At 41.3% G+C, this 20560-nt stretch overlaps 1 protein-coding gene across 7 annotated transcripts in view; it reads left to right on the top strand.

Annotated features, from left to right (window-relative positions):
• Nucleotides 1–19579, top strand: part of top3b (DNA topoisomerase III beta) — a 63217-nt gene extending 43638 nt beyond the window's left edge. For 4 of the 7 annotated variants that reach the window (XM_082555247.1, XM_082555246.1, XM_082555245.1 and 1 more), the window contains 7 exons: nucleotides 400–573; nucleotides 1590–1718; nucleotides 1951–2100; nucleotides 2510–2610; nucleotides 4543–4744; nucleotides 7190–7377; nucleotides 7785–13826. In XM_082555247.1, the coding sequence (XP_082411373.1) occupies nucleotides 400–573; nucleotides 1590–1718; nucleotides 1951–2100; nucleotides 2510–2610; nucleotides 4543–4744; nucleotides 7190–7377; nucleotides 7785–8066 (1226 nt within the window). In that variant the 3' untranslated portion in view covers nucleotides 8067–13826. Of the gene's footprint in view, nucleotides 1–399; nucleotides 574–1589; nucleotides 1719–1950; nucleotides 2101–2509; nucleotides 2611–4542; nucleotides 4745–7189; nucleotides 7378–7784; nucleotides 13827–14592 lie in introns of those variants that run through there. The other 3 variants (XR_014280178.1, XR_014280179.1, XR_014280180.1) reach the window with 3 other exon arrangements.
• Nucleotides 19580–20560: the final 981 nt, after the last annotated feature.

The raw sequence follows: 20560 nt of genomic DNA, 5'->3' as shown, positions 1-20560 counted from the left end.
GGTTAGTTATTAATATACTGCAACAATATGGGAATAAAACAGCTGCGAGAGAATTCAACATTAATGAATCAATGTTACGGAAGTGGAGGAAGCACAGTTTTTAGCTTTCCCCATATTTCAAAAAGTGCTTCATCTCTTTGCTATGACTGTCCCCCGGCATAATTTGTAGATGATAGTGGTTGCTACAACTACTGTTTTGGTCGGAAGCATCGCAGCTGTAGCAGCTTGATGACATCATCATCATGCGCTATCGCGGTACCGATATCGTTGGCCAAATTTATATCGTTTCTATCGTATATCGTTTATATCACCCACCCGTAGTGAAGAGATTTGTGAACATTAAAGAATTACCACGCCTGCAGCAAGCTAATCCTTGCTAAATGTGCATTTTGTTTTCAGGTTACACGACTGTAATGCCATGGCAGGGCATCCCTCTGGAAGAGTCCATACCAGTATGTGAGCCTGGAGACACTTTCTCAGTAGATGAGATCAAGCTGATAGAAAAGCAAACCAGCCCACCAGACTACCTGACTGAGGCTGAACTCATCACCCTCATGGAGAAACATGGCATTGGTATACTTAAATACTTTTTAAATAATTTAAGCAACAAGCTGGAGTTCAAGTATCTCGGGGTCTTGTTCGCGAGTGATGGGAGAAGGGAGCCGGAGATCGACAGACGGATTGGGGCTGCAGCTGCAGTAATGCGGACGCTGCACCGGTCCGTCGTGGTGAAGAGGGAGCTGAGTATAAAAGCGAAGCTCTCAATTTACCGGTCGATCTACGTCCCTACCCTCACCTATGGCCACGAGCTGTGGGTAGTGACCGAAAGAACGAGATTGCGGATACAAGCGGCAGAAATGAGCTTCCTCCGAAGGGTGGCTGGCCTCTCCCTTAGAGATAGGGTGAGAAGTTCGGCCATTCGGGAGGGGCTCAGAGTAGAGCAGCTGCTGCTCCACATCGAAAGGAGCCAGCTGAGGTGGTTCGGGCATCTGACAAGGATGCCCCCTGGGCGCCTCCTGGGTGAGGTGTTCCAGGCATGTCCCACCGGGAGGAGGCCCCGGGGCAGACCCAGGACACGCTGGAGAGATTATATCTCTCGGCTGGCCTGGGAACGCTTTGGTATTCCCCCGGACAAGCTGGAGGAGGTGGCCGGGGAGAGGGAGGTCTGGGCCTCTTTGCTTAGGCTGCTGCCCCCGCGACCCGGCCCCGGACAAAGCGGATGAAGATGGATGGATGGATGGATGGAAGCAACAAGCTGCCTGTGCACATTGCTTAATTTAAACTCAGCTGTTCGCTTAGATGGAAAGCTGGTCTGTGTCCAGGAAATGGACCTGCTGTGGGTTATCACTTCATGTCTGGTCATATTTTAATTGTGTGGTATTTGGGAAGCAAGGCAGAAACGGATTGCAGATGCCAGTCACCCAGTCTGTCATCTCTATTGCATGGATGATTCATTAATCTTTCTGCTCATTACACATGTTTATTATATCTTTGAGGACAACCTTTGAGGACTTAATGCATGACAGCAGTTCTTTGGCTGTAAATTCTGAAAACAGTCTTATAGATGTTGGTCTTTGTCCTCCCCCCAGGAACTGATGCTAGTATCCCAGTCCACATCAATAACATCTGCCAGAGGAACTATGTGACAGTTGAGAGTGGACGCAAGCTGAAACCAACCAACTTAGGCATAGTCCTGGTACATGGCTACTACAAGATAGGTCATTTGCTTAAGTTACCTTTGTATTCTCTTACTCTTGTAATGAATTTGTGCTTGGTCAGTAGTGGAGGGTTTCTGGAACATAACTGATTTATCTTTGGATGCTATGGCAACTAATGCAGGTACTTGAATATAACCAAATACCTGCAGGATATAGGACCAGACAGAGTGGTTTATAGAGCTAATAAAATACAAGATTATTATTAATGCAAATTTAATTGTGTTTTTCTCAGATGCAGAACTGGTGCTTCCCACTATACGCAGTGCTGTAGAAAAGCAGCTTAACCTTATTGCGCAGGGTAAGGCCAACTACCATCAGGTCCTACAGCACGCCCTGGATATCTTCAAGAGGAAGTTTCACTACTTTGTTGACTCCATTACCAGTAAGTCCAGTGAAACCACAGGAACGCAGTGTCACAAGTTCCTTAAAGGGATTATTGATTATTATTATTGGGATTATTATTGGTAGCTGTGGCTCAGAACAGGTTGTTTGCTAATCTGAGGAAATGGTGAAGTGGCTAGTGACCTCACATTGAATCTTTGAGTAAGAAAACTGTGCCATTAAAACTGTTTTAAGTCAGATGGAAAAGATCTCAGAGCTTTAAACAGGCTGGTTTCTGCTAAATGGGTCGAACATGGCAGGGACTGGGTAACAGTGCTGTAATTACAGTTTTACATCAACAAGAAACATGTGACCTGTGAATGCAGAGGAGACATATTATTAAAGCACACTGCAGGTTCCAGTTTCTTGTATGCAGCTGAAGCTCAGACTTTGTGTGTTATTTTTTCCAGACATGGATGAGTTGATGGAGGTCTCCTTTTCTCCCATTGCTGCTACTGGTAAGCCGCTGTCCCGCTGTGGCAAATGCCACCGCTTCATGAAGTATATCCAGGTGAGCAGTCAAAGCCACTAAACCCCGTCTGAAGCATTTGAAGACAGATTGAATTATCAAGACTGTTGGAGCATGATTGTAAAAGAAAATCCTAACACTATAGTGCTCAAGATCTGTAGATGTAAAATGCAAAAATTTCTCTGCAGTTCAAATTCTTTCAACATGATTCACAGCCTAAAATATTATTGTCTGGGTTTAAGGACAAGGACTTTGGAAATTCTGCCTTTTTTGATATATTGTGGCATTTTTGAATCATCTAAGAAATTAACCATTGCAATTCTAAATCACAGCCACATGGCTGGGATTTAGACACGTGAGTTTACCCTCTGTGCTTTTGTCATTTAAAGTAATAAATGACCATTTATTTATCCTGTGTGGACCACTCACTGTGGCCTTGAGAATTAAGCTCATGTGCTTCCTTTATTACCATCTCTGTCCGATGATGGAAGGACTTTTAAGTTCATGAATGAATCATGAAGCTGCAGTTCTGCTAATTATCACTATATGAGATATATGAGCAATGTACCAACACAGTGGTCTTCATTAGCTTTTTTTCTCCAGGAACGAGCAAGTGAACAAAATTTGGTTTTTGTATTTTTGTCTTCTTTGGAGTTTAGAAAATGCCTTTAGTGTGTCTTTTACTTTTACTGTTGGGGGAAAAAACACACATCAGGACACATTGGTATAATTCTATTTTTCATAGGGCAGTAAACATGGTGCACAACAGTTAAGCAGCTTTTATACTGAAACGTATGATCAATGTTATCATTGTGCACTGCACAGAGGCTGCTGCTTTGTGTTGATGGTGTTATTTCTTACACACTAGAGTCATTCAATACTTGATCTGTATGTTCCACACAAGACTGAAGAGGACTCATATATATATATATATATATATATATATATATATATATATATATATATATATATATATATATATATATATATATATGTATATATATGTATATGTATATATATGTATATATATGTATATGTATATATATGTATATATATGTATATGTATATATATGTATATGTATATGTATATATATGTATATGTATATATATGTATGTGTATATATATGTATATATATATGTATATATATATATATGTATGTATATATATATATATATATATATATATATATATATATATATATATATATATATATATATATATATATATATATATGTGTATGTATGTATATGTGTATATGAATATATATATATGAATATATATATATATATATGAATGAGGATCGCAAGTTCAATTCCTGCCTGGGGCGTCTGTATCCAGTAAGGGTCCTAAGGCTAGACCCCCTATGCTAAGCAAGCCTACCGCAGACATGAGCGAGACAGATAAATATGAAGGCATGCCGGCTCGGACGTCGCCCGGATCAACAAGGTCCGCGTCAGGTGTTGAGGAACCAGGGCACCCTGACGAAAAGTGGGCTACTGGAACAAGAAGGCATCGGTGGGCAAGAGACGAAAACAGGGCGTTGTTGGAATGCTACTACGCAAGTAACCCCGGCGGAAGGGGCTACATGAATAGGAGCACTAGGTGCGGTGACTCCCAAGCTAGGCGAGTGGCTCCAGCAGATCCCGGGAATAACATCGGAGATCTCTGTCCAGAAGAGCGCAGTCCTGGGAACAGCTAAGATACTGCGCAGGACCCTCAAGCTCCCAGGCCTCTGGTAGAGGACCCGAGCTTGAAGGATAAACCGCCCGCAGGGGCGTGCTGGGTGTTTTTTTTTTATTTTTTTATATATATATAATATAGCTTGAAGCGGCGAAGACATAGATGTGTGTTTTCAGACTTGGTGATGATATTGATCTGAAGTGGCCTTTAGCCACTTTATGGTAAAATGTGTAACTGCCCATGAGTGGCAGTGAGTGATTCTTAAATGAAATGAAGCAAACATGTGCATGCAGGCCAAGCCCAGCAGACTCCACTGCTCTCACTGTGACGAGACCTATAGTCTTCCCCAGAATGGAGCCATCAAGCTTTACAAGGAGCTCCGGTGTCCACTGGATGACTTTGAGCTTGTGCTTTGGACTTCAGGGGCGCGGGGAAAGAGCTACCCCCTGTGCCCCTACTGCTTCAGCAACCCGCCATTCAGGGACATGAAGAAAGGTAAGGCAGAATGGGAATGTTATGTTAACCACTGCCCACCAACTATAGTTAACTAGCATGAGCCTTGAAACCCTCTAAGAATCAAACTAATCCGTAATATAATTTTCTGGTACTGGACTGATTCTTTTATATAACACTTTTCTACTCTCCTGGAGCACTCACAGAGCTTTATACAACATGCCACATACACCTATTCACACAAGCACTTCTATACTTCTATACATTAAGTGCTTCCTAGGTAACATTCATGCAGCATCGGAGAGCAACTTGGGGTTAGTATCTTGTCCAAGGATATTTGGCAGGCAGACTGGGGGAGCCAGGGATCAAACCACCATCCTTCCGATCAGTGGAAGACCTGACCTGAGCTACATTCAACCTGAAAATCATTTAATCAAGATGGACAATGCTCAACTTTAAACAATTCAAAAATACAGAGTTGCTTCTTTCTTTTAACACTAAAAGGTTAGCATGGTCAATCAGGTATGGTCAAAAAAGCCGAGAAAGACGGGGCATCAGGGAGCCACAGTGAAGGTTAGGGAACTAAGAACCAGATGTTGTAGAGAACTGGTTCCCATTATTTCAGTCTGCTTGCCCATTGATTCTGCTTATCAATTATACTTCCACTTGCATTTGCGCTGAAATCAACTGAGCTCTGAAAGTTTTTTAATAGTATTTTTTAAACCTTTGTTCACGGTATTTACACATTCACCTAAAAATGCAAGAGCTTATCGGTTCGATCCTGGGGGTGTTAGGAAGGGCATCCATGTTAAAAATGTGGCAAATAAAACATGCAGAGCCACCTGCTGTGGCAGCCCCTTGTGAGCAGCGGAAAGTAGTTTGTAAGAGTGTTTCATTTCGCAGAAATACCTTTTTGAAGATGGAGGTCCAGAGTAGGGCTGGGCCATATCATACTGTTCACGGTAATACCTGTATACTGTTGGGCAACGATAAGGAAATGAAATATCGCGATAGAATATGGGTAAAACGTGCATGCGCAGTACCTTTGTTTTCATACGCACATGGCGGGAAAAGCATGGCGGTGACAGAGAATGAGAAGGGCGAAAGCGGATCGTTGAATGAAACGGATGAACCAGAATTGGTTTGTAAAAATGCTGCAACTCCAGTGGTGTGGAAATGGTTAAGCTTTTGTCAGATACACGACAAAGCACTATTTTTGGTAGAGCATGCTAGCGGGCCGTTGTTATTCCCGTGGGTTTGTTTTTTTTTAGAAAATACGGCACACTTAAAATCAATCCTTTGATTTTTCTGAAAATCAATAGTGCCCCTTATAATCCCGTGTGCCTTATGTATGAATTCTGGTTGTGTTTACTGACCTCGAAACGATTGTATGTGGTACACGGCGCTCGAAAATCTGTCAAATGTTTTAGCACGACTTTGCTAAGCTACGAAGCCGCACCGCTTGATGGATTGTAGGAGTATTACGGCTACTGTGGTCAGGAGCCTCACGGAGTGATACGTACTGTGCTTCAACATAATACTACCGGATTGTGTGTGTATAACCTCTTTTTAAGTTTTGTGGATATTATATATGGTTATGCTGAGGATTTGTCGGCCAATTTCCACTGAAAATGCCTTTAACTTTAATGCACATAAAAAGCAGCTGCTTGTTTAAGTGAAAATACATTGATGGTTTGTTTGGGTTTTTTTGCACTAATAAAGTTGTGGAGTTGTAAAGTATTTTGTCTAGTGTCAATTATATCGTTATCGCAAATTTTCAAATGTATATTGTGATAAATATTTTTGGTCATATCGCCCTGCTCTATTCCAGAGTACTTAAACTAGGTGATCTGTACTATAGTAGTAGGATTACTGCCTAGTTCTATTTAAGCATACTGTGCCCTGGTCCTCTTCTTGAGGTGGGTCTGGGGGTGGTTCAGCTGAACTCAAGCACATTACACTTATATTATCTATCCATGAAGCCAGATAACACTCACCAATTAGACTGTAGGATTGTCTTAAAGACATAAAGACCTGTATGATCTCTAATTTTCTTCTTCTAAAGTCACATAAAACTGAGGTTATTGTACTTGGCCCTAAAATCTCAGACATATGATATTTCTAAGATTGTACCAACACTGTCTTAACAACAGCTGCCTCTGTAAGATTGCTGTGTTAAATAGTTAATCAATGTTTTAGGCATGTTTGAGGACAGTGTGTCAACTCTTCTAGCATGCTCCAATGAAACCACAGAATCAAAGGGAGACTGAGAGAAAGTGAGGAAACTACAAGATATTTACATGCTGGTTATCCCTTCATTGGAACTGAAGTTGACTGTGTAATGAATGAATAATTGAAGGAGCTCAATACACACAACACAATACATACAATACACCCACTACTGTCTTAGGAAAAGCGACCCTGTTTCTTTGTGCTTTCTGGTCTCATGGGCCCCTCTGACACTGTGGCGCTGTCTGCTTTTCTCAGGTATGGGATGCAATGAATGTACCCATCCATCATGTCAGCACGCTCTCAACTCGTTGGGCATTGGACAATGTGTGGAGTGTGATAGTGGAGTTTTAGTGTTGGACCCCACATCTGGTCCAAAGTGGAGGATGGCCTGTAATAAATGCAATGTGGTGGTGCACTTCTTTGAACATGCACACAAAGTGCAGGTAAGAAAATTGTCTTACCTACCTATTGTCTTACTTTATTATTGTCTATTATGGACTGGCATGTATAGATGTTTTCAAACTGACCACACTCTATACTACAGTAACGTTCAACCTTTCTCACATATTCATACAGCACTTCATTCTATGCACTTACACTCTTTATTGCCGTTGCATCCTCACCTAATGCCAAGGTAGAATCGTCATTTCATAATACCCATGTTGTTTGTCTGTGGGAGAAAGCCCATTGTAAGTACAGAGAGCATGTAACCTCCTCACAGAGAGGTCAAACTGTTTCAGTTTTTTCCATACAAGCATCTTTGATCTATAGCATTACTGAAACCGAAGAAAGTATGAAACAGTACCCCAGTTCCTTGATTTATTTATTTTTGTTAATGCTTTTTTCTCAGGTTGCTCAGGAGAGCTGTGATGTCTGTGATGCCTCTCTAGTTGCAGTGGACTTTAACAAGACTCGCACTCCTCTTCCTGCCAGTGAGACCCAACACACTGGCTGTGTTTTTTGTGATCCAGTGTTTCAGGATTTGGTGGAGCTCAAGCATGCCACCATGCGGCATTCCATGTACCGTGGTGGGGGTGGGAGAAGAGGAGGACGTGGACGTGGACGTGGACGTCGTGGGAATGCTAAAAAACCTAAAGATAAAATGGCTGCCCTAGCTGCTTATTTTGTATAGTTTCTGTGTGTATATTGTCCTTTTGCATGTCATTACATGAACTGGTTTTCTTCTGATAATGAATCTAAATATGGTAAATGGCCTGTATTTGTGTAGCGCTTTACTTAGTCTCTGTTGAACCCAAAGCACTTTACACTACTTTCAGTCATCCACCCATTCACACACACATTCACACACTGGTGATGGCAAGCTACATTGTAGCCACAGCTGCCCTGGGGCGCACTGACAGAGGCGAGGCTGCCGGATAATAGCGCCACCTGGCCCTCTGACCACCACCACCAGTAGGCAACGGGTGAAGTGTCTTGCCCAAGGACACAACGACCGAGACTGTCGGAGCCAGGGCTCGAACCGGCAACCTTCCGATTACAACATGAACTACCAAGTCTTGAGCCCACGATCGCCCCATAAATACACAACAAATGTTTTGGGTTTTTTTTTAAATCATTTTTTCCCATTTTGTTAAGTGCTTTGAGTGGTCAGGTAAAGTTAAAAAAAACACTATATAAGAACTAGAACCATTTGTCATTGTTACTAAGCACCTAAAAGACACATGACTTTATTCTATGCACTTTTTATCTATTATTCACACTTAAAGCCACCACAACAACAATCACCTAAAGGCACTTTATATTGTTGGGAAAAGGCCCTACAATACTACAGAGTATTGTACAGAGAAAACACCACCCCTATGAGGAAATGCTTTTGGCGAAAGAAGAAAAACTCCCTTTTAAAAGGAAGAAACCTCCAGCAGAACCAGGCTGCACCAATGAGATTAACTAAATTCATCTCAATATTAATTTTAACTTTTTATAAACTGCTACTGGCATTGTAAACAGGCTAACATTTTGTCATTATTTAATCAGCATTCTCCAAAACAATTGTGAAAAAGTTTATTTTACATGTAGTTTAATTACTTGATCTTCATTTAAACTATTTCACTGCAGATTTTCCTCTTTGAAGAATTTTTCACATAAAAGGAAGGTATAATTACAGAATAAAATTATAGCAGTCTTACATTACTAATGTGTTTAAGTACTGCTTTTGGCAAAATGATGATACAACATGGGAACAAATTCATGACTAGGTGTAGCCAACCAACAGACTTAACACACATGAGACGCATTCTGCTAATTGGGGGTAATTGACTGATTCAGTGAAAGGGGTGTGTTCAAATTAATAGCAGTGTGGATTTCAGGTCATTCAATCTGTGAAGAAATGGGTGTCAATTAAGGCCCTTATTTAAGGAAGGAAGGCAGCAGCTGTTGTACCTGCTGGTTTTAGCCCTTGCTCAGTGAGTAAAATGAGTTGTTCCAGACATTGCACTGGGGGAGAAAGAACTTTAATCAAAAGTTGATTGGAGAGGGGGAAATAATTGGCTGCTCAGCTAAAAAGATTTCAAATGTTTTGAAATGGGAAAGAAAAAGGAATACTACCATCTGCCTAGATGATAGAATAACAAGAATGGCAAAGAAGCATCCAGTGATCAGCTCCAGAGAGATCAAGGAAGATATATAGATCTCCATTTACCTGTGAGTACTTTAACAATCAGAGGAGAGGATGCCTATGTGAAGCCAAATTATTTCCAAGAAACCTCGTAAAAAGTATTGAAAAGGTTACAGTTTGCCAAAGAACACATTGACTGGCCCAAAGAGAAGTGGCACAATATTCTATGGACTGATGAAAGCAAGATTGTTCTTATTGGGTCTGAAGATTGCAGACAGTTTGTGAGACGACCCCCAAACACTGAATACAAGCCACAGTACACAGTGAAGACCGTAAAACAAGGAGGTGCAAGCATAATGGTTTGGGGATGTTTCGCATACTTTGGAGTTGGGTCCATTTATCACATAACAGGCACCATGGACCAGTTTCAGTACCTAAAAATACTGGAAGAGTATTTTTAGGTACTTGATCGAAACTTTTAACATATTTTTCAAACTAAATATAATTTGTTGGTTTGTTTTGTTTTTTGCCTTACGCAGAGAAAGAAATGCCCCTAAAATGGGTGTTTCAGCAGAACAATGACCCCAAACACACCAGCAAGCAGGTAACATCCTGGTTGCAGACCAAAAAGAGCCCAGCCCAATCCCTGGACCTCAATCTGATTGAAAATTTGTGGTGTGACCTCAAAAATTCTGTTTTTGACGCAAAACCCAAGAATACAGAAAATCTGTGGAATGTGGTCCAGTTAGCCTGGGCTGCAACTTCTGTTTGAAGGTGTCAAATGCTAGTTGACTGTAAATATTCCAGTTTGTAAATGAAAATACACACTTTTTTTTTTTGAACAACCTAATATTCTTTTTCTTCATTTTTAGTAAAAATAAAGAAAAATAATTGTTCATGATTTCATTTGAGAGTGAATTTGCATAGCACAACATGGACCTTTTCCTCTGTTTTTAATACACTGTTATGTTGTACATAACTGTACGTAGGACACCTGGGTCAAGTGATGGATTTTTTGTTAATGCTAAAAACTATTTTTTTGAGGCTAAATGGAAATCTTCTAAATCAGCAAGATGTCGTTTCCTCTGCAGCTTACACATCATCTGCTTTAAGATGTGCATTAGAGAGTTATTTCCAGGATGTCAAGTACTTCAGATTTAAGGCTTTTTCAGGAGAGCGACCTTATCCAGAGTAATATGCAGTGTAAATCCTATTTAAAAAGACAATCTATTTCTGTGGGAGTAGTTCAGGTAGCTTGCTCTCCACAAAGATAATAACAATGAATTAATTATATTCTTAATCTTAGTTACAGCACTCTCAATAGAATAGAATTCAATAGAATAGAATTCAACTTTATTGTCATTGCACATGCACAGGTACAGGGCAACGAAATGCAGTTTGCATCCATCCAGAAGTGCTTTAGTGATATAGATATATTACAATATATATTAGCAATAATATAGATATGAGTATATTACAGAAATGGGTCTATTATGGTATGTTATAATGTACACGGTATGAAGTATGTTGTGAATATTCTATAACTATAAGTATGTACAGGCTGTAGTGAGTACAAGCTATGTACAGGATATGAACAGGATATAAATATGAAAAACTATACAGAATATGAAATAAATAACTTTACAGAATCTGGGATATACAGCTATACAGAAATGGGAACTATGCAAGTTGTAAACAGTTGTAGGATTAAAGATTATCGAATGTACAGAATGATTATTTACACAGAGCTATACAGTAGTGCAGTTAAGATAAGTGAGGGTGTAGATAGTTTCTACAGAGTATTAGATTATTCTGTTATTATATGTTACCTTATATATGTAATCAAAGTAGTTGAATTAGAATACTGCTGTAGATCACATTATACCCTTTAATATAGAGTGTGTGAGCTGTATGTAGTTTAGTTCTCATTATACTTTTGAGTTAACAGAACATATTCACATATTAGTTCATTAGATAAATGTGCATCACTCTGTATCCTTGATCTGCTGGGAATGTGTTACACTGTTTTCTTGACATGCTTAATTGTTGAATCATGAAGAGAAGGTTGTAAGCAGGAGACTCTGTGTCTAAAGACAGGGGAGATAGATAGACCACATTCCACACCCCCACCTTACAGAAAGCAGAGAAACAACTGCCGAGGTCATAACTTAGGCGCTGTAACAGAGAAAAAATGTGATGTTTTGGCTTTTACGACTAGCTGGGGGCCACTAGAGACTATAAAAAGCTGAGCAACCCGTCACCATTTAGAGACATGTGCCTGACCCTCTGGTAGCATCTCTCCCGTCCGGACGTTGTAATGCTCTGACTGTTGAATTGTATGGAAATAAATGATTGTTGATTGAGCATTGATACACCGAGTATTGTCCTTCCTTCAGCCCAAAGATTCAAAGAATTGGGAGATTTCAACAACTTGGTGCCGTGTGACCCGGATCTTTGGTGTGCTGAGGAGGTGCAGATTTGACCTTTGGTGAGATCGTGAGGCGAGGTGAACAGAGGACCGGTCCAAAAATAAAAAGGTAAGCACAGCCTGTTGTATTATAAATACCAAATGTGCATATTGGGCTTTCCAAATTAATCTGTTCGCTGAGTCACATGTATTTTCACAGTAAATTTGTCGGTGTCTGGTTTTTGGCGCAAGATACTAACAACATAAGTTGAGGCTGAATTCCAGTGTGTTAAATAAACTGCTTCTACCGAGATACTAATAACATACTACGTTGGACTAGTTGCAGTAATCTGCTTCTACCGAGATACTAATAACATACTACGTTGGACTAGTTGCAGTAATCTGCTTCTACCGAGATACTAATAACATACTACGTTGGACTAGTTGCAGCCACTTTACCTTCCACATTTAATTTTGTCTAATACTGGCTTCTGTAGCAATAATAAATTAGAATTTATTCTGAAGACGCGGCCATTAGTTCAGTACATTGAAGTCGAGGTTTGAAGTTTGTTTATGGTGTCGGTTACGTCCTGGCTCTTGCCGGCTATGAAATAGAAGTTGATTTAAGGAAAAGCAGATGCTGGCTTCACGGTGCGGTTGAACGCTGGCAACGCGAGAGCGAAACACGTCCGTAGGTTTGGTTTATGATACGGCCGTGTTCCGGTGGTGCGGCCGTGAAGTGCAGTAGTGGTTGGTGCTAATTTTAGTACATTGAACAGAGGCTTGACGGTGGTTTGTGGCGTCAGTCGAGTTTTTTTTTTTTTTAAGGGCTGCGGTCATAAAACAAAGTAAAATTTTACTTGCCAAGAAGTACATAGAGCAAAACCTGGTTTATGATGTCGGGTATAACTTCGGGGATGCAAGCATCACTTTTATGATGCGACTTTGCCCCGTTGTGGCGGTCATAAGCGCAGAGAAAGGGGTATTTTGGTCTATGGTGCAGTGTGCTTCAGAAGATCTAATAGTTGAGCTCAGAGGTTTCTGTGCAAATTTCTGCTGATGAGGAGCGCTCTCTGTGTGTCTCACTGATGGTGAAACGCGCTGTGTGTGTAAGGCGCGCTCTGGCTGTGGGTGAGGCGCGCGCTGAGTGTGCTTTTTGTGTGTGTGAAGTCTGAACACAGTGACAGTGACGGTTGATGTGTTTGATTAGGAGGACATTAGAGCAAATACACATTTTAGGATCAAAGGTTGATGCCTAGTGTACCTGTGGAACTTTGCCCTAGGAGTGGCGACCCTCCTGTCCGTGGACGCGTGGCCAGGACCGGCGTCGTCCGGGTGCCGAGGTGGTGACTTGGGGAGGTGAGGGCCCCCGCATAGCTACGGAAATAACACTGGAACGGCCGTGTAATCACGGGTTCACATTTATTTCCGGACTAGAACAAGACACATTTTGCGAACAAACGTTGAGTCTAGATTAGTAAAGAAATATAAAAAGGTTGAATTCCTCGTTTCAGTGGTTGAAATTGTTGTGTGCCTGTCCCCTGACGAGTGTGAAATTAAAATAAAGAGGGAATTTGGAGCCACATGGAGATAGACGGGCATAATTGGGTGTATTACTCTGTGGTGTAATAAAAATAAAAAGGAGAGATAGTAAGAGGTGTGCAGTGGAGAATTATGGAGGAGTAGAGAGAGGAATGTGTTGGGAGACTGGCGTACAGTTTACGCTGTCAAGGTAGGCGTGTTGCCTGCTTATCTGTTTAACAGTGATGAAAATGAAATTAAATAAATCTCTTAGTGTGTTAATACAGGAAGCTGCGGACCTGGACCAACTGCCCCCACAAGCACAGCGGCCGAAGCAAAATTATAGGTAATGGGAACCACACCCAGCACGAATCAGCAGCTGTGAAAAAGACAGCAGCGAGGAGAGAATTAGAGGAGAAATTAAGAGAAGTTTTAACACATAAAATTGGGGCCAACGGACTTGTGGAGGTTGGGAAGGCGTCCGGAGCATCACAACAAAAAGGTGAAACAAAAACACACACAAGCAGAGAAATCTGAGAGAAAGGCTCCTTTTAAGGTAACGCCTAGTTTGAGAAAAGATAAAATTAACCTGCTTTTATACAAATGCACATACACGCAATGAAGAAACAGCTTACACTCATGAACACGTGAAGATTTTCCAGCAAGGTTAAAGAAAAATTAACATACTTAAATGATGAAGTCTATACATTACTGACAAAAAAACCCTCTGGGTTGCAGGACAACAATTTAACTAAAAAAAAAAAAAAAAAAAAGGAACACTGGTCTAACCAACCAGGCAAGACGCAACAAATTTAGTGGTTAAAAGATTCAAATTGTGACATGTTTTCTGTTGATTGATTAATAAAAGTGATTACTGAATGAAAGAAAGTTCCTTTTTTGGGCTTTTAAACATGATCTTAAGAATTTTAACATATACCGGTGTTGTCCTGTCAACTTGGTGGGTTAGGAGTTGATTATATCGGGAGACAAAAAACAAAAAAAGGGGGAGAGAAGGCTGACACAGGGCCTGGCCCCATTGCCTCCCCTCTGAATAACACAGCCAACACAACAACATTTTCCTGTTCGTTTGTTTTTGTTTTTTGTTTGTTTTTGTTTTGTTTTGTTTTTGTTTTTTCTATACATATTTAATTACAGGCTGCTTTGCCGGCCCTGAAAGCCGAGGCTGACTGGACTCCTGCTCTCCCCCATACGTGACACTGACCAAATGCTGCAACAGCTGGACCCACAACAACGACCTGAGAATGTCAACAGACCTGCAGGAATGTGATCTCATGCAGCCGAGACGGAGAGCACTAAACCTAAGGCCCGTTTCACTACACGGGGGAAAATTCCCAGACTGCGTCAGCTGACAGAGCTGTAAAGAGACGCCCGCCAAGCCCGAATGAAAAGTAAGGCCGAGCGAAAGAATGCTGACCTTGATAACTTTGCATTCACACTGTGCAGGACAGTGATGGACCAACACGGATGATCGGGTGGCGAAAAAGGGCGTGACCGAGACAAGAGGAGTAACTGAGGACAGAAGGCACCTCAGAATGGACAAAAACACAGAAGAAGATGCAGGTTTCACCTGCGGTGAACATCGACACTGGAGAAAGGACTGCCCCAATTGGGGTCAGAACCAGGACGGACTGAATTTTGAGCAGCAGCAGCAATGGTCGCAAACAAACTGAAAAAGGAGGGGGGCAGGACCCCAGGGCATGCTTCAGGCCGTGGTTTACCCAGAACACCAGAACAGGAAAGTGATGAACACAAACACCCACACAAACACACACATCTACATGCACTGACTCAGAATGAAGAGAAACAAACACACACACACACACACACACACACACACGTCTCCAAACACACAGATTCAGAATGAAGTGAAATACACACATGAACACGTGCACTCGTTGAGTGAGTGAGAAATGACACACACACACATATACACACATACACACACACACATTGGAATGCTGATTCACTGAGAAGTGATCCACATACACACACACACGCTGATGCAATGAAGAATGCTTTGCTTATGCTGATATGCAAAATGCTGCACACAAACATCCCAATGCATAATTTTTATGAGGAGCCATTGATTACTTAGAATGTGTTATATGTCACCTAGAAGGCATTTATGTAGATTTTAGGAATAAGCTCTAAAACGGTTTGGTTATGAAAACAATGTCTGTGCGTGATGTCTGTTTATGGCTCAAGGCCTTGACTGAATTCTTTGCTGTGCTTCACACAGCCCTGATGAGGAACAGTGGCACAGAGTGAAAATGATGAATTAATAGTGTAAGTTTAGGTTGGAGTACGGCATTTTCTGTGATTGAGTTTTAATTCAAGGAGGAACAAAAGGTGTTACGGCACCTGAGATTCTCATTCCCACACAATATTGTCCCGGCAGGAAGCAAAATGTTCCTGTGAATTTCTGGTTGATTGTTTGGTTTTGTTTAGCGCTAGCTTGATTTTATCAGTGAGCTTTGGCTTGTGTTCTTTCTCGTAAGCGAGAGAGGGATAGTTTTATGCTTGGACATGTCTGCAACGGGCCCTAGTTTGTGTTATTTTAGTAGTATTTTGTTGGTTATGTCTGTTTTCGTGTTTGTTACAGTGCACTGGAGAAAAAAACATCTGAGAGGTGTGATCCACCGGTGGTGATATGTTGATATTTTGTGAGTTTATGATTTAACAATCAGCTCTTTAAACCAGGCCTGAAAGATTGAAATTTAAAGCGCTATGAAATATTCTTACAAAAACAGTTGCAAAGTGTGCTTCTCCATGATTGTAATTGGCTTGGGAGAAATTCACTTATAGGGAACACTGAGAAGTTCTGAGTCTAAAAGGATTGCTTCACATAAGTATGAACTGCAGACTTAACACTGTGGTTGCTGATTTTGAGTTACCGATGTTTGCATTAAGAAAACTGTGTTTTGAGTAAGGTATCATGTTATATTATTGGGAATGCCAAATGCTACAGTGGAGAAGACTTTTTATACCACTCATGACTGGAATGTGTTACTATTAACCATAGCAGGCCACTGTAAAAAGTCAATTAAATTTTATAGAGGAAAATCGCCAAAATTGAACAATACCTATGAATGACTGGCCACATTCAGAATAGAGATATGCAATAATAAACATTGGTCCACATGATTTAGGTTCTCACTTGAAATAGTAAGTTATTAAATGTAGAATATAATCGACAGGGACATTTGATAGGATGTGGTACTGCAAAAGAACAAGAGCAAAGTAAATAAAGAAAATATTGTGTTTAGTTTGGATAAATTCAAATTAAAATGTACCATTACACTCAGAGGATCAATATGGAATAAAACATATGCAAAATTTGTAGGAAGTACATGACTGATAACTGTTCTGTCCTGAGCGTTTGTTTCTAGAGCACCCACTTGACCACACTAACAGTTTCTCGCCACCGAGGAGGGGTACTTGCAAAAAGAATAAAATAAAAATCTGAGTTTAACAAAACATTTTAAATGCAAATATCAAGATTACCTTTCTTTTTCCATGAAATGTGCTTGTGGGCACGCCAGCCATTTTGAAAAGGTGGGCAAAACAATTGGCAAGGCCACACCCCCACACATGTGATATAATGTTAAAGGTACTGTTGCCCTCTCTAAGAAACATCAGGAATTAGAGGAGTGGCAAGTAGAGTATGCGAGCTACAAGCAAAAACTAAAATGTGTACTACAGTGTGCAAAAATTAAATACTGGGTCATCAGGGGGTCATGAGGGACATTTATAAAACTAAAAGTCCCACTAACCTTAAAGTGCACTTGAAAAGCCCACACAAGAAGGTTAACCTAGCTTACCTAGAAGACCTCATCAGGGGGAGCACACTCCCCCTCCTTGAAGAGCTCACCCACTCAACCCGCATCCCCAGAAAACAGCTAACCCCAGATAAGGCAGCGTGATGTATCCCGAGACAACAGGACTGGGACATCTAAATAAAGGTGTGAAACAATCGCCTTCAAAAGGTTATCAATTCACTTGAACCAAAATTAGGACCACTCGGTGCGGCAAGAGTTAATAGTTATTAGTCTCAACACCCAAGGATAACCAGAAGAGCATGACTGATATGATGGAACTGGGATTTTGTTACACTTAATTTTTGCAAAACACAAACAAAACTAAATTGAAACTAAGGATTTTCAGAAAATAAAAACTAAACTAAACTAGCAAACAATTGGTAAAAACTGATTAAAACTGATGAAAATTGCAAAACTATTACAACCCTGGTCCAGACTAAGATGGTGTTGGACATCTTCAGGGCAGAAAAGGGTTGGTGTGACCAAGGTGTGGTTTGGCTTGTTGTATGTACATTTCAAAATGTTACAGCTCTGGATGGACCAGTTACCAGGGCATGGAAGGATGACAGACTTTATTACATGAGGAGAAGGGACATTTTCGGGATCGAAGATCCTCAGGGATGACAAGGCTGGAGCAACGGTACTCGAGAGAAGAATTTCTGATATTTTCTGAGATATGATGTCACCAACCTTCTCTTTTAATTGTCTAGCTCCAATGAATTGACACATGGGAGTGTGTCAAAAAGGGGGAAGTTGAGTCCGAGCATCAAACAATGGTTTTATGAACATCTTATGACGTTATTTCTGTGTTTAATAATTTAGCTATGGTAAAACTTAAGCTTATAATGTGTTAGACTTAGAAAGGGTTCACTAATTTTTGATTTCTTTTACACACACATAGATTATGATTAGAATAGGTCCTGAACATAATATTTTAAACCAAATTTGAATCATTAGAACAACAATGGATAACAATATTAGATTATCAAGGCTAGGGAGAGAGGTGTTTTGGTTTTCTGTCTCTTGCAGAGAAAGGAACAGACACCAGACGGGGACACGGAGATGTGAGGACCCTTCACAGCAGAGACCGATGTAGGGACAGCCGAGACAGCAACTGGGGTCAAGTGTCATGACGTTTGGGCTCCTGGAGAAGATGGATCCCACAAACACAGCAATAACCATGAAGGGGTTGGCGAAAACCAGGAACACCAGACCAACGAGGTTCGAGAGGCTCTTGGCAAAAAGGGGGACACGCCGGTGAACCCAAAACACACAGATCCTTGTTTGAAATCGGGGCAGAATAATCCCCAGAACTGTGCAATGACTAAAGGGTGGTCTAACCCCGGAGGTCGAAGAAAGAAGCTGAGAATCACCCAACTGGAAGACACTGGTAGCTGCAGCAATAAAAATAAAGGTTAAAAGCTCCTTAGACAGAGGTTCTAGTCTAAGTACATTTGAAAGGTATAAGGTGGCATTAAAATGGGAGTGGAAAACTGGAGCACCAAAATAAAGCTGTGGGAGAATTGGGGAGTGATGGGAGAGTCATCTGTAACTGCTGTTATGGTTGTAAATCTAACTTTGCTTGCATCTGAACTGCGTGAACACAGAGGTCATCCCACATATGGTCCACCCGTTAAAGGGGGACAGAGGGCCTCAGGATCAAGAAAACTTGGACCTTGCGACCCTGGAGTGCATGTTGTAAGTGATCTCTTTCAGAGATCAAAAGGGGGAATTATTAGATTATTCTGTTATTATATGTTACCTTATATATGTAATCAAAGTAGTTGAATTAGAATACTGCTGTAGATCACATTATACCCTTTAATATAGAGTGTGTGAGCTGTATGTAGTTTAGTTCTCATTATACTTTTGAGTTAACAGAACATATTCACATATTAGTTCATTAGATAAATGTGCATCACTCTGTATCCTTGATCTGCTGGGAATGTGTTACACTGTTTTCTTGACATGCTTAATTGTTGAATCATGAAGAGAAGGTTGTAAGCAGGAGACTCTGTGTCTAAAGACAGGGGAGATAGATAGACCACATTCCACACCCCCACCTTACAGAAAGCAGAGAAACAACTGCCGAGGTCATAACTTAGGCGCTGTAACAGAGAAAAAATGTGATGTTTTGGCTTTTACGACTAGCTGGGGGCCACTAGAGACTATAAAAAGCTGAGCAACCCGTCACCATTTAGAGACATGTGCCTGACCCTCTGGTAGCATCTCTCCCGTCCGGACGTTGTAATGCTCTGACTGTTGAATTGTATGGAAATAAATGATTGTTGATTGAGCATTGATACACCGAGTATTGTCCTTCTTTCAGCCCAAAGATTCAAAGAATTGGGAGATTTCAACAAGAGGCTATATAAAGTGCTAGTGGTTGTGAGTGGTGGTTCAGTCCATGTTATTATTGTGTTTGAGGGTACAGTTGTCCATTGTGGGTGTGTGTATGTTCAGTCCATGAGTTTAACGTGGGTCAGATGTCAGGAGGCAGAGTTCAGGAGTCTGACAGCTGTGGGGAACATCTACATCCTAACCCCTACATCAATAGGACATCTACTGGGAACTTTCCTCCCTAGATAACACCTAGCACAAACAGCAGTAACTTAAATAGAGTTGAATGCTACATCTTATCAAACAAAGTGGACAAGAAAGCAGCTCGGGGGCGATCGTGGCTCAAGAGTTGGGAGTTCGCCTTGTAATCAGAAGGTTGCTGGTTTGAGCCCCGGCTTGGATAGTCTCGGTCGTTGTGTCCTTGGGCAAGACACTTCACCCGTTGCCTACTGGTGGTGGTCAGAGGGCCCGGTGACGGCAGTGTCCGGCAGCCTCGCTTCTCAGTGCGCCCCAGGGTGGCTGTGGCTACAATGTAGCTTGCCATCACCAGTGTGTAAATGGGTGGATATGTAAAGCGCTATACAAATACAGGCCATATTTTGGCTGGCAGTAGCTCAGGAAGTAGAGCAGATCACCTATTAAATTGAAGGCTGGTGGTTTGACCTAGTGATGGGACGTTCTGTATCGAGGCTTCGGAGCGTGTGTCGAGTAATGGAGGGGGCGTTTCCGCGAAGCGCGTATCGAGGCTTGCTTCATTTATGGGAGGAGCTGAAAATGATGACGTCCGAAGCCTCGCTGCCCGGCTGTACCACGTGACTGGTTCATGAAGTGGTTCGAACTTTACCGCGAGATATGACAGCGATATAAACCCCTCAGACTTCATTCAAAAATGTGGGTGTTTGATGGAGAGTTGCGGTTAGTGAGAGTTTGGAGACAGTTTGGAG

The sequence above is a fragment of the Aulonocara stuartgranti genome (genome assembly GCF_965226115.1).
Source record: "Aulonocara stuartgranti genome assembly, chromosome: 12".
In the NCBI taxonomy this organism is placed as follows: Eukaryota; Metazoa; Chordata; class Actinopteri; order Cichliformes; family Cichlidae; genus Aulonocara; species Aulonocara stuartgranti.
The sequence above is the reverse complement of the archived record's forward strand: the minus strand, read 5'-3'. Positions and strand labels throughout refer to the sequence as shown.